General features: G+C 38.0%; 2 protein-coding genes across 2 annotated transcripts; both read right to left on the reverse strand.

Annotated features, from left to right (window-relative positions):
• Window positions 1-69: 69 nt before the first annotated feature.
• LOC120013558 (vacuolar-sorting receptor 1-like) lies at window positions 70-6,124 on the reverse strand. The gene is made up of 12 exons (XM_038865393.1): window positions 5,436-6,124; window positions 4,008-4,700; window positions 3,498-3,586; window positions 3,308-3,377; window positions 3,138-3,221; window positions 2,556-2,632; window positions 2,383-2,464; window positions 2,052-2,134; window positions 1,854-1,920; window positions 1,652-1,780; window positions 1,040-1,146; window positions 70-558 (listed from the first exon to the last, which is right to left on the reverse strand). The coding sequence occupies exons 1-12, from the start codon at window positions 5,728-5,730 to the stop codon at window positions 466-468; spliced, it is 1,869 nt and encodes a 622-aa protein (XP_038721321.1). The 5' UTR covers window positions 5,731-6,124; the 3' UTR covers window positions 70-465.
• Window positions 6,125-8,955: 2,831 nt separating this feature from the next.
• Window positions 8,956-13,174, reverse strand: LOC120013559 (transmembrane protein 87B). Its single transcript, XM_038865394.1, has 5 exons — window positions 12,833-13,174; window positions 11,457-12,390; window positions 11,148-11,243; window positions 10,884-11,020; window positions 8,956-9,389 (listed from the first exon to the last, which is right to left on the reverse strand). Exons 1-5 carry the CDS (start codon window positions 13,069-13,071, stop codon window positions 9,227-9,229), a joined length of 1,569 nt encoding a protein of 522 aa, XP_038721322.1. The 5' UTR covers window positions 13,072-13,174; the 3' UTR covers window positions 8,956-9,226.
• Window positions 13,175-13,776: the final 602 nt, after the last annotated feature.

The following is a 13,776-nucleotide window of genomic DNA, read 5'->3' on the forward strand; positions in this document are numbered from 1 at the left end:
ACCCTTCAACCACTAACAAGAAACATCATTGTTGAGAATCATATCGGAGAATTCATAAGGCACCAACACTAGTCAATATTTAGCTTGGAAGTTCTTTGGATTTATGGTCCAGGGGGAACCTAAACACCACAAAGAACTAACACACTTCCCATACAACAGTAAGAATAAATCATCATACGCCTAAACAAGATCCATTATGGGGTCCCTTTAATCTTTATTATGAGCTAAAGGCACAACCATCAAGTGGGAATGGGACCGATTATTATGCCTTCGTACATCCATTAGAAAATTTCCTCCCTATTTACATAAATAACAAAAAAAAAAAAAGATCTCAAAATAAGTAACAATACGCAACCCAAATACAACTTCTGGCAGCAGATGGGGAAAGATAAAATGCCGGCTCGCAGTCCATGATACAATGATATGATCATTTTCCCCAAAACTTCCAGGACATGATCCCCAGCCTCAGAAGTCCCCATGGTGAACCTGGACCTCCGCTTGATTATCCAAGGGCATATACTGTGCCATGATAGCCCGTATCTCCGAATCCATGTATCTCTGCACAAATGTTCCAGAACAATAAATAAAATTAGGTCTACAAACAATAAGTTCATAGTACAGGTTCAGTATAGGTTCATATACTGTGCTACGAGCCTCCGATAGCCCAACCCCCTGCTTTAAGATAGGAGATGTCAGCTAATTTTCTGAAGCTGACAAGCTCAATTATATAAACAACAACATGAGCACACATGATTGGCGGAATGTGTAGAAGGTGAAAGTGAATCCATGTACTGTACTCCAAAGAATTTTCATTCTCAATTCATATAGCCCTACCCAAATAGTTGGGATTGAAGATTTAAAGATGATGAAAAATTACATTAGTATACTAGATCATCACCACCACGAGTAGGATTAAAGGAAATAATGAAAGGAGCAGTTAAAATATTTACAAAAGTACAGCAGAAAATGACGCCTTTACTTCTTAAATTTAAGCATCTACCAGCAAATTATTATGCATATATATGGATTAAAGCCATACCCGGATTCTGTACTTGTAAATTGCATATCCAGCAATTCCAGCAGCAGCCAGCCCAAGAATAATAGCCCAAACGAAGCCCCAGCTGACCTCCGTATTAGCATTTTTACCTGCACATTCCAATAAATTAATAAACAGTGACAACCACAAGAAGACAATGGTAACCTGTAGAGACTTATATACCATGAGATTCCAAAATCCAAATCGCAAGAAAAAAAGTAGCGCTAAACAGACATAGCACATTACTACTTAAACAGCATAACTTGGATGCCCAAACAACAGTGGCCAAGTGGTAAAGGAAGGGGAATCTGGGACCAGCATTAAACTCAGATGTCTGGGTTTGAATTGCCCCAGAGTAACTTGGATTTTACCAATAATAGTGGCTTGCAAGTAGTTGCTCATATCCGTGGTCTACTCTACAAGGTGGGTCTAATGAGGCCCAACCTCCACCTCATTCAAATTTACCTTTTACAACAATGAAAACAATAAATTAAAGAAAAAACTTAGTGCTAGAAGCACAAACGCATGCATGCCTCAGCATGTAGAGAGAGAAAGAAAGAGGGAAAACATGTTTTTGTTTTAATCCAAAGACGAAGAGTCTAAGGATATACTCACTTATGCATATATCGTGTTCTTGCATATATAACGAACCACCGCTACAGCTGCATTGAACACTGCCCCATGTATTCTTGCATTTGCACTCTGGGCATTGGCAGGCCAGCTTCTCTTTACACTCATCCACGTCTGAAATATACCAAAATAAGATTAGATTTGAAGCAGATTAGTAATTAAATCAAAGACCCCAGGCATGCACTACCTTCACAGTTGTTAACTCCATCACCCTTGAATCCTGGTGGACACTTGCAACCTTTTGTATGATCATCCTGAACAATCCAATTCACAAACAGTTTAACATGGTGGGGAAAAAAACTTTAGTAAATGGACATGGAGGGTAAAGAGTAAGAAACGTGAGAAATAGCTCTCAGCAGATAAAGCTGATTAGCTGAAAACTTACAACACAAGCAGAATAGGTCCTGCCATCTTGGGTTTTTCTCCAACACCCTCCATTATTGATTTCACAACGTAATGCTCCTGAAGCTGTTAAACAAAGCAAGCAGAAGGATATCTCTGAAAACTGAACATTTACAAATTCCACTAGTAGTCTAGTAAAGACACTGATAAAAACTACCATGCATTTACAACTAATGGTAACACAAACACAAAGGCTATAGCCATGACTAAATATAAGAAGACTTGCCTGGTGGATCAAGTATTTTTGGGGTATGTGAGATATTAATATGGGAACGCAAAACTTAAATTTATGAATGTTGTGAAACATATTTTACCTTCACAATGAGTGTAACCATCGCCAACAAACTTGATGCCTTGAACAATAGGGCACTCACAAACTCTCCCACGGAAAGTATCCTGTAAACAGAAAATCCAGACCCAGGCTGAATTAAGAAACATAGTTACTAGTATCTCTAACAAAAATAATACCAATGAGAAAGTATGATACCCTGCATGCGGTAAGGTTAGCTGCCCCATCCTTCCAGCATCCACCATTGTTTTCTAAACACTCGTTAGTTTCTATATCTGCAAGGAAATTTTTTAATATAAAATAGTTAATTACCATATCAGCAAGACTATATATCCCATGATAAGTTCCGACCATACATGACTTGTTGCCATTCCTCGAGAGGATACAAAGCTAATCTAACTGAGCACCACTAAGAACACAGTTAGCAATAATCTCTAACACATCATTTGCATGCTGTTTTAAGTTTAGGAAACTGATAAACCAATGAAGAATTTTGCAAAGAAAAAACAATTAAAACCTAGTAACAATTTCATAAAAGCCAGAAGCTATATCCAGAAAGATCAAAACAGAATGATATCAAATCGAAAAGAAAGAAAATTTGGCCCTATCAGTTCTCAAAAAAGGAGACATCAAAGCAATTCAGCTGTCTTGCTTCATTTCATTGGGACATGATGCTAGCACCTTCCACACCAGCACTACACAGAAATGGGAACATATTTCTGACTACCCAATACTACAGCACCAAACAAAATTAAAAGGATGAAGTCCAAAGATTATAACCTCCACTTAAACATATAGCTGGCTCTGTGGTCTCTTGGAAACCTGAACAAATAGCCTTGAGAACCGCTCCTTTGTCCAACTTACCTGAAACGAGCAAGAAGGTTTGGTTACAAAAGCCATCTCATTCAATTAGATAGCTAACAAGGTCTATTACTGTGGTTGATCCAAACCTCTGTATTGTCTGTTATTTATTACGAGGGTAGGCAATATTGTCACATCTCCACGTGAACCCTTGCCAATCTGAAGGCACAGCCAAAGGAAGATTAACATAAGAGATGAAAGGGAAAAAAATAGAGAATAAACATCACAAGAGAGAATAAATCACACACACACACATATATAGCCTCTTGCATACTCTACCTGTGCATCTTGTTCAGCTTTGAGAACTGGGTTGTCCACATCTGCCTCAGGGTCCCCTATACAATTGTTTATCTTCTTGAGATCAACACCTATAGAGTACAAGACATTAAATTGGGTAAAAAAAACATAAAAATCTAAAAGATAACGTTCATTATCAACAGTCACCTACACTAAAAAGTCAATATGCAACATGTCATAACATCTCCACCTTCTATTGCAGGAAATAAAATGAAATTTGAGCAGATTCAACATTACACAAGATGATGATATCTCTGGTACCTTTATCAAAAAGACTTATGATGAAAGAACTTGTGATGAAAGAAGGCAAAGCCTGCAGCTAGTGACTATTGGAGAAGAAAATTTTAAGAAACAAATCGCAAACTTTTTTTAAAAAAATATCATAGCACAGGAGAAGCAAAGCAACATGCATTAGAACCCACGGTAAAGTGAGAGAATATATTATCGCAACAGTGACATGATAGGTTTGAGGATTTAAAACCTATGACCCACCTAGTGATTGTATAACTTGTTCAGCACATTCTTTGGTGTATTTCTTCTCTTTCATCGGGCAACGGATTGCAAAGTCAGTCACATAGTCCCACCAAACCCATGGATTTCCACTTTCATTGGCCACTTTGAACAAGCAAGCTTGGCGTAGATTTTGAACCACGACATCCTTCCCATCATACCCCCTACTGAAATCCTGCTCAGGATCGGGAGCACAGTACCTTCCATGATTGATGCATTGAGTCTTGCACTGTTTGCTAAGAATAAATGCTTCAGGGCAGTACCATGTTATATAACGGGGGGTGAACTGAGTGTGCCCCTTCCGCTCAAGTATCTGAGCTGCACCCTTGAAGTTCTTGACAAAATCAATCTGGCTATCACACTTTGGCCCACACTCATCATTGCTATTCGTCCAGAATTCATATTCAACCCTTTCATCCGGGTGTGGAAGTGCCTCAGTCCAGTCAAGGTTTATGTTGACCATCTCACCTTTAGAAAGTGCATTCTTGATATCGTCCCCCAAGGATTTGCTGATAAGAGCTGAAGGGATGGTGATTTTCTCTAGATACTCAGCATCTGCATTCTCTTCCTCCGGGGTGTCCATTGTGATCAATGGTTCAATCTTGTTGTCTGCAACAAGAACAGCTGCTGCTCCACCTTTCTGTGCATTCCATGCCTTTAAGGTGAAGTAACAATCTGTTACACAGATACTTAAGATAAGTAACTATGAACATCATAAAAATATATATTTAAGGAAATAAAATAAGAAACCGTAGACTTGTTGAGGACAAAATTTAAAACCACAAGCATCGAATCCACTAGCATAATTAACAGGGGACACCTAAAACTAAATAGACCACAGTCCATTTCCTCTCATTTATTCACCACTCCTATACTCACAACCTGAATCTACAACACCAGTACCACTAGACCAAGGGATAATTGGTGGACTATACCGAGGAATTGAGCATTAGGGGAAAAAAAAAAAAAAGCGATTTCAAAGATCAAAACCTCAATATTTACTTATTAAGCAAATGAAAAGCCAAAGGCAACATAAGAAGATTTTGTAGCCCTAAACGGAACTTCTACTAGAACCTGAATCTCATGAAAATTCATAAATATTGTTGAATTCCACAGCTTCGAAGACTATAAATTCAGGTCCACAAACAATCAAATTCACCAATTTTGCATTAAGAGAAGATAGCTACGCCAGTTAGCGGAAACCAAGCAATCTAATTTCCATGAGCAGCATTCTTATGATCAAATCAAATAACTAAAAACTGAGTAATTGTATAAAATCCAAAGAATACTCAAATCATAAGTCACTAAACTTTAAACTTTGATGTAGATAACGTACTAACATCTCATACAGGGGAAATATGAAATTTGTCAAACAATTCATACAGAATAACCGGAATTTAAAGAGCTCACCTCCTCGATCAACAAGGAGGAAAGTTGGTCGTCCTCCAGGCTTAGATTTGAAGGAGATATCGACCTCACTGAAGTCCTTGCACGCTTTTTGATCGGCTTTTGGGTACACAACAGTCCCAACCAAGGTGCCTCCATATTGAGGAACCCCAAAGTTACCAATTGCACATTCGTACACACCTTTCACTGAATCTGGGGAGGTTACCTTCAAGCTGTTCTTCTCCACCACAAACCGACCTATACAAGACCCACATAGCAGAAACCACACACAAACCAAAACCCCCAAATTTTCCCTCATATCGATCACTCCAAAGGTCGCAGGACAAGGGAAAAAAAGAACAAAAACCCAGATCAGCAACAAACACTGTTGGAAGCTCTGGAAATTAACACCAAGAGAGCTTTTTGAGAAGACAGATAAAGTTAAATTAAGGTCCTTTTCCTTAAAACGTAAAGAATCCAAGCGGAAAACGTATTTTCGATTAAACTATCTGGGGGTCTCCTATAGTGAAGTTTCAAAAGCGTGGAAAAGGGGCTTGTTTGAATGGTTCCGGGCGATTATTTACGGAAGAAGAAATCTAACTTGAAATTCATATATTAAGTAAAAAAATCTAATCGATGAGATTGATGGATAATTGGCAGTAATAGAGCAAGAGAGGAGAGAGGATCTGATTATCTAAACCGGCTTTAAGTGGCTTAACCGACGGACAAGATTAGCAGCCGCGAGTGTCCTTATATTATTTATTGTTCTTATCAAAATCGTTATTATTTTTTTAATTCCAACAACCGTCTTAGTCTCGGCCCGGGTTTTACTGGGCCCAAAAATTTTAGGCCCATGACAGAGATCTCTGCGTGCATGCAATCCACGTGTTTCATTTTTTTTTATGTGCATTTACTTTAGAGAAAACCCTAGTTGGGTTAAGGGGCATAGTAGTAATTTCCATTTTTCATTTTATTTCCCACAATATTATAGGTTATGGTGACGTTTACGCATTGGTCAGTCCACGTGTAGTTTTAACTTTTAACAAAGGAGAGAACTTCAAACTTCAAAGGCTTCTTGCTATTGGCCTATGAATCCACGTGTTATTAAGCTATTGATCCATGCACGTGGATTTTCCTTTTTTTTATTATAGAAAACTAGACTGTGAGTGTGACCCACACAAACGAGCAATAGACTGACTGCCCATAGGCCTTGTTGAACTAATTAATTGGACCGAGACGGGCCATAGACCTTGTTGAACTAATTAATTGGGCCGAGACTTAAGGGCTTATTCGACTTGGGCTTGGTTTCCTTTGCTCTAATATAGTAATACGAAAGGCCCTTGAGGTAAGAGGCCCACAAGGGAACAATATAGAAATAAAAAAAAAGACATTAGACTCTAGGGAGCTTCTTTAGTAAAGAAACTAAGAAAACATTTGGTATCGACACTATTTAGTACATGAGATTGACAAAATGTTGTAAGGTGAAAACAGTCGGGAAATAAATAAAGAGAACACAAGCATTGAAGAAATTCACTGCAGTCGGGAAATAAATAAAGAGAACACAAGCATTGAAGAAATTCACTGCTACAGAAGGAGATTAAGATAAAGAAATTCACTACAGCATTGAAGAATGAGCTTGCCCATGCTTGAATATAGACAGAGGCACAGACAAATGGCAATCTCTTGCTTGCATACTAACAACTAGCTTTTAATTCATGTCCTGAACTAAAAGAGAAAGTTCAGTACTCCATTCTTTCATTCCATTTTGTCCCAAACTATTATTCTCCTCACTATGCCTAGAGAAAAATTTTCTGCTAAACTTGAATTTCTCAGAAAAATAGTTCTGCAGGGAAGTTTCCACCAATGGCTGCTTGCCATCGAACAATTAATCACAACAAACAACAACTTCTCACTATATAAACCTCCATCATTAATCAATCAACCAAGCAGGTTTATGCATGCAATGCTATGTGATCAAAACCAAGAGGATCAGCTGGGTTTAGTTTATTAACAATTTGATATATGTGCAAATGTATTGACATGAAATACATAATCAAAAGGAAGACATCTGCTTTTAATGAACTTTAAGAACATCAAAAGAACAAAATTAGCCAAAATCAAATCGTCACGCAATTCATAAGATAAAAATCATGACCTTAGAATAGATCTTTAAAAAAAAATTGAACAATTGGGATACAATTGGGATCAATGGAAATGCCCGTGGTGGTGATGATGTTGATGTTCCCAGTCATCCCATCCAAAGCACCGAAAGACAGGGTAGCAAGCCACGTACACGCATCTCCCAACACCCCTAAAAAAGGAGGACACGATGAAACACGGGCAGCAACAACACGCTAAGAACGGATCATCATATGGGCTGTGTCCATGATGATGATGATAATGGTGATCATGATGACCCATTTGATAGTCTTCCTTCAACAATCAAACACAAATTGTAAAACCCTACTAATCGAAATTCAAATTAAAGGGCAACCATTTCATATTCCCAACAAACACCACATCTACAGACCCCAAACTGTAAATAAAATCCAATTTTATTGATCCATGACAAAACAAAAAGAAAAAAAAGAAGAAGAGTATACCTTCCCAGAAGATCCACAACGAGAAAATCAGAAACCCACAAAGACGAAGATGCGATGCCTGTTTACACACAAAACAAAAGGGTTTTTGGGATAATCAGAATCGAGAGGGAATCGCACAGTTACCCTTGAGATTTGAGAATGAACCAATAAGCAAGCGAAAGCACACGATTTGTTAAAAAATGAGTTGACTCGAGCTGTGTATTTTTATACGTGTTAGCCTCTATGTGGAATGAAGCCGGTCCATTGGACCTTAGGAGCCCATTTACTATCATACGTACAAGCCCATTACTCGATCATTTATCTTGTAAAAGGTCCAACAATTAAGTTTGTCAAGGCCCGCTCGACAGCCTTGATTTTCTTTTCTTTATTTATTGTTAGCAGCAGGAGACATGTGTCATCAAGACACATGATCATGCATAAAATACGAACTTAAAATGCGGGCCGTTTTTTGTGAGTGTTAAAAATGAAATGACAAATAAGATCCACTATTTTAAGTCCCATTGGTTTACAAAAACATATCCATATTTTAAATCCGCATTTTAGATCCGTATAAGAGAATTCCTATGACCAGACCATGCATACCATAGCGATATGATGTACAAAAACTAATACAATGACATCAATTCATAAGTTATGATGTGAAATCATGTGATTAGAAATGAAAATAGTTAGTTTGTAATTCGAATTTAAAATCATTCCCAACCATCCATGTATTAGCACTAACAATGTCACCTTTGTATTGGTCAGATACATCACATCGGCATATAACATGGCCGCTGAGTATTTTCTCCCCATGCCACATCTTACACAAAAATAGTACTCGAAATTTTCGATTGTCTTATGAACCTAGCTCTCCTCCTCTCTCTGACTCCCCTGTATGGCTTGCTCATATAAATCCTGCATTTGAATCATAAGACAAGGAACGGTGGGGAGAATGGACAAGACTACGAAAATTAGAAAACTTTCCACACCTAAAAAGTCTGTCAGTAGTAATAACATCAGCATCAGTAAATTTGGGTTCACTACCCACCCAATAATTCAGATGTAGAATTCTACATATCATACTCCTCTTTTCCCACACAGTCTCGTTAGATTTCATTAGCAAGTCATTTGTACAAGCAATTTATTGCTCAGGGAGATTTACAGACATAGCGGGGCGGGATATGAAGCAGAGGCTTCAAGCCAGAATCACCTTCATAAGGAGAGAATCAACTACTCTCTCTTATCCTCTTCAACATCTTCTACGAGCCCATAAATGTCTGTTGTACTAGATGCCTTCCTTTCTTTCCTTTCCAGCTTACTTGCCACTTCCCCAGTTGTCAATGAGATCCCCTCCTCGTCAAAGTCCTCTCCCATCTCCTCCATATACGCGTATCTACAGTATAAGTAAAAGTTAGCAGTGGTGTTTTATCATGACATTGCTTCTACGATTACTGTTTACTCCTAAGAAGAAAGGAACAACAATAGTATGGCCACTTTTTATGCCAGTGAGTCACCACCTTCATCCATTCAAAAAGGGATCGCTTATTTCATAAGTTTGAGTCCAAGAAATGCATTGAGAGGAACACCATTAATCATATGGTTATATTTACCACCAATTAACTGGCATTTTTGTAAAAGAAAGTTTTGCCAAGACATCAGAAAGAATCAATATTACCTGTAATTACTTCTTAGACCAATTGAATATCACAAAATCCAATCCAATTCACACAGTCAGAAAACTACAGCATATTTAGACTAAAGGTACCTCATGCAAAACAATATTAGTACACTTTATTGTAGCAAAAATTGGAAATGGCAATGGACAATGACGATCCTATCAACTCATTCTGACCAATGACAACAAGCTCATGAGCTTCATCCACCATTGAGAATTGGCCACCGACAAGCAGAAAGTTTTCCTTCCCTATAATATTGCATAAAAACTACAAAGCGCCAGCCATTAAAGCAGCACAGGCCTCACTCATCATACAACAATCAGTCAATTGTTGTATAGATCTAAACTATTTAAAATAGGTTTAACAGCAATAAAATTAGTTCCACTCCAAGTCCATAACCACCACAGATAATGATCATGTACCTTTTGTAAAATGGAAAATGAAAATGTGAGCAGTAGATACCATGTGTGAGTAAGTATGTTTTAAGTTAGCTAGAACACAGTACATAACAAAAATAAACCCCACACCAACAAAAGAACAAATAAAGGATGAAAATATGAAATCGTAATTGTTATGTCCCACCAAACACTTTAACAATGAAAATTTGTTTCATGAATTGGAAAAGGAGAAGATTTAGTGTGCACAAGTACATGAAATAAGCATATTTTTTTCCTCATATCCTAATGGTTCAAAGTTTTTCCCAATGAGCAATAACTGCAAAGGATTTTGAAATGAATATCTTCATTTGCAGACTCTGGACCTACAAATTCAATATCAGACGTGATACAGACGCAAATCCTTTTAAAATATCCATGTTCCCTATGCTGGGAGTAAATTCAACTTATTTGAAATTTTTTTAAAAAAAAAAACTTATAATGTTCACAGTTCACACAACGAAATTTTCATCTTTAGTACCTTTCATTAAGGATTAGTACTTATCATGGTAACTTTTCACTCATCATTATAGTTTTCTCAAAGAAATGCATCATGTGTGATAAAAACAATATTACTCATCCTGACAGTCCTTGTCTATTTAGACAGGATTTAGCTCAATAAAGAGAAAATTATCTTATGGATTTGCTGAAGGAAGGACCCCAATTAAACTGACAAAGGCAAATGAAATCATCATCTCTCGAAAAAGTAAGTTTGGCAAGTATCTTACACCCCAAGAGGGTTTGAGAAGAAGCTATTCAAGATACAAAAGCAAGTACCTCGTTGGGTTACGTGAAGGAGCCCATAGAACACATATCACCACCAGGAGAGCGTATGCAAGCAGGGTCCAGAAAGCAGGAATTATCCAAGCGATTTGCCACAGCTCACTTAATGGATCAGTTGCATTAAAGTATAGCTGGGGAAACAAAAGATAGAAGAACTTCAATTTATGCATTCACAACTGAAGTCACTCCACAAATAGAAATGATAATATGATTTCGAAACAGAAAAAACCACATAAGTACATAGCCAAAAGTATCTACCTCAAAGCCAATCCAGGCGATAGAGAGCAGTACCGACACTGCAAGCGAGTTCGTAAATTTTCGATATAGTTCCAGTTTGGCCATATTTCTCCTTATCTGGGCCAGAAAGAGAGAAAAGGTTAAACAGAGGAGTATAAAGAGAGAGAGAACAGCAGTTCATCATATCTAAACTTCACAAAATTGAAAATTAAACAAAGTTCATAGAAGTTTCGCTATAGTACCTAAACCCTCAAATCACATTTCAAGTCACACCAACAAATAAATGCTCCAAGCATATTCAAGGAGAGGTTAAAAAACGAAATTTGTTACCTGAAGTTTCTCTAAAGTCTTTGACAGTGATGAGAAAATCCATAAAATAAAGCTGGCATCCAGAAATGCAACTGGTAGCACCAAGAACAACTTTGTTTTTCCAGAAAAGTCATTTACATTCCCCAGATTTTCGACGAGTTCAAGTGCCTCTGATGCAATAAAGTATATCAAACCAAGAAGAAGTACTTTTGATGTTATCCCACCAAGTGTTGGCTTAACCACACCAAAGCCCATTGAGACCACCAAAAGTAGAAGACGTGACAGAGTCTTCTTAACAGTGGTGAATGTTACTGCCCACAAAGTGATGCCCATCGGTCTGATTCCCGTTGCATTAAAATTTGCATACTCAAAGTACCATACAGCCATTTCACACATTCCAAGGGCAATAACTGCCGTGATGTGGTAGTGCAACTGTATAATATCCTTCCAGAACTGAACAAACCTTACAAACCAGGTTAGCCCAAGTACAAGGTAAGCCAAAGACATGAAGCCAAAGAATGCCATCAAAGGAGCCATCTTCCCAGGTAAGTAGCCATTTGGGTTCTTCCATACAGTCCGTCCCTTGATTATTGTGCCCTTGAGTGTTGGATCACAAAACATGAAATAGAGATAGTACATCCCAGTACTATTTATCTCAACCATTTCTGGATCCATCTGAGCTTCCAAATTTTTCCCTTCAAAATTGGTTTTGATTCGCTTAGGCCAGTTGGGGTTATCTGAGTTTTTGTGAATGATTACCTCTCCAGTTTTGCAGGACCCTCGCTCAACAAGACTTTGTGTGCAACATATAACATCAGATCCTAGGAAGGAGCCCCCAATCCTTTCCCTGTCTTTCACCTCAAGTATTATGGCTTCAATCAATCCGGTACTCTGCTGCATTTCATTTGGCTTACTCGCGGCTTCTTTGGTTCTTACAAAGGTGACACTTTCAAACCTGAAATTCCAGTTCCATTGAGAGTGACGTGACAACCCTTTCCTCGTATGCTTACATACAATCCTAATAATCTATTATCCACTTATAATCATTCACAGTATTCAAGTCATTGCTAAGTGATCATAAAACGCCAGTGCATAAAAATTTGACTCTAATATTCCTGAAAGTTCCTTGTAAATGAAATCAGCTTTCAAACATATGTGCCACTACAGATTGAACCTTTTCAGTTTTACTTACAAAAAACCGAGGCAGTAGCGAACAGATTAACACAGCAGCAATAATACATATAAAGCATCGGGTTTCTGGGCGGCAAATAATAGATCGTCAAATTAATAAAGTTAAACTAGACGCAACAACTCGAGAAATTCTCCTACAAACACGATAATCATTCTCCAGAAAAGTGAATTCACACAATAAACAAATAAATAAATGTGATTAATACCTAATGAAGGACTTTCCCTTGAGGGGTTTATCAGGAGAAGTGTCATTCAAAGAGTGAGATTTAGAAGAAGAAGCGTAGAGGCCCTCACTGCCGCCATGGAAGAAGAAGGAATTCGATTGCGGACTAAACGCTTCGTTTCTGTACTCGTGAATCGAAGCACTTGTGTTGCTGATCGAGTTGCTTATACAAAGTAGCACAAACAAGAACCCTAGCCTCCAGCCTCTGTCACGGCCTTCCATCGCCTCTAACAGTCAGATTCTTCTCTGCGAGTCCAGAGGAAGCAGATGCTATGTTCGATTGACTTCAATCGCCAAAGATTCAGTTCGGAACTTGCGAGTAAGAACATTGATGTTGACGCGACAACTAGAAGACTAAATACGAAGCCTGCAAGACTGGACCAGGGACTGGACTTGGGCCTTTTGCGAGCCCTTTTAGTTGGGCTTCGTCTGGATAATGGGCCGTATCCTAAGAGATTGAGGCCTCAATTGGTGACAACTTTCGATTATGACCATACAGATCTTTATTTTCGAAAAATACTAAAGATTACCCCGTTATACTAAATGTTGAGATATACGTATATGATTCACGTGAAAATATGATCCCCACATACACCACGTGATCTATAAATAATAATGTACGTTCATCTCAACATGTGGAGTAGTTGGGATAAAAAACACTGAGATCCGTACCATAAAAAATCATGAAAGGGAGAGTCAGTGAATACTTCGTCTTCTTTTCACAATTGAAAGAGACGACCCATTTATGTATTTAATTTGTGTTGTATTGTAATGTGGAGTGGAGTGCATATCTCTAGTCTTTTTCACTGCATTATTTCAATTCTTTTTGGTAATGATAATTTACGTAGAAGGTCAGTGACAGATTCAGTGTTGTAACACTCGGGGTTGGGCCCCAATGAAATTTGGTACAAATGCAATGGTATTGGA

This window comes from Tripterygium wilfordii, chromosome 13 (genome assembly GCF_013401445.1).
Source record: "Tripterygium wilfordii isolate XIE 37 chromosome 13, ASM1340144v1, whole genome shotgun sequence".
Lineage (NCBI taxonomy): Eukaryota > Viridiplantae > Streptophyta > Magnoliopsida > Celastrales > Celastraceae > Tripterygium > Tripterygium wilfordii.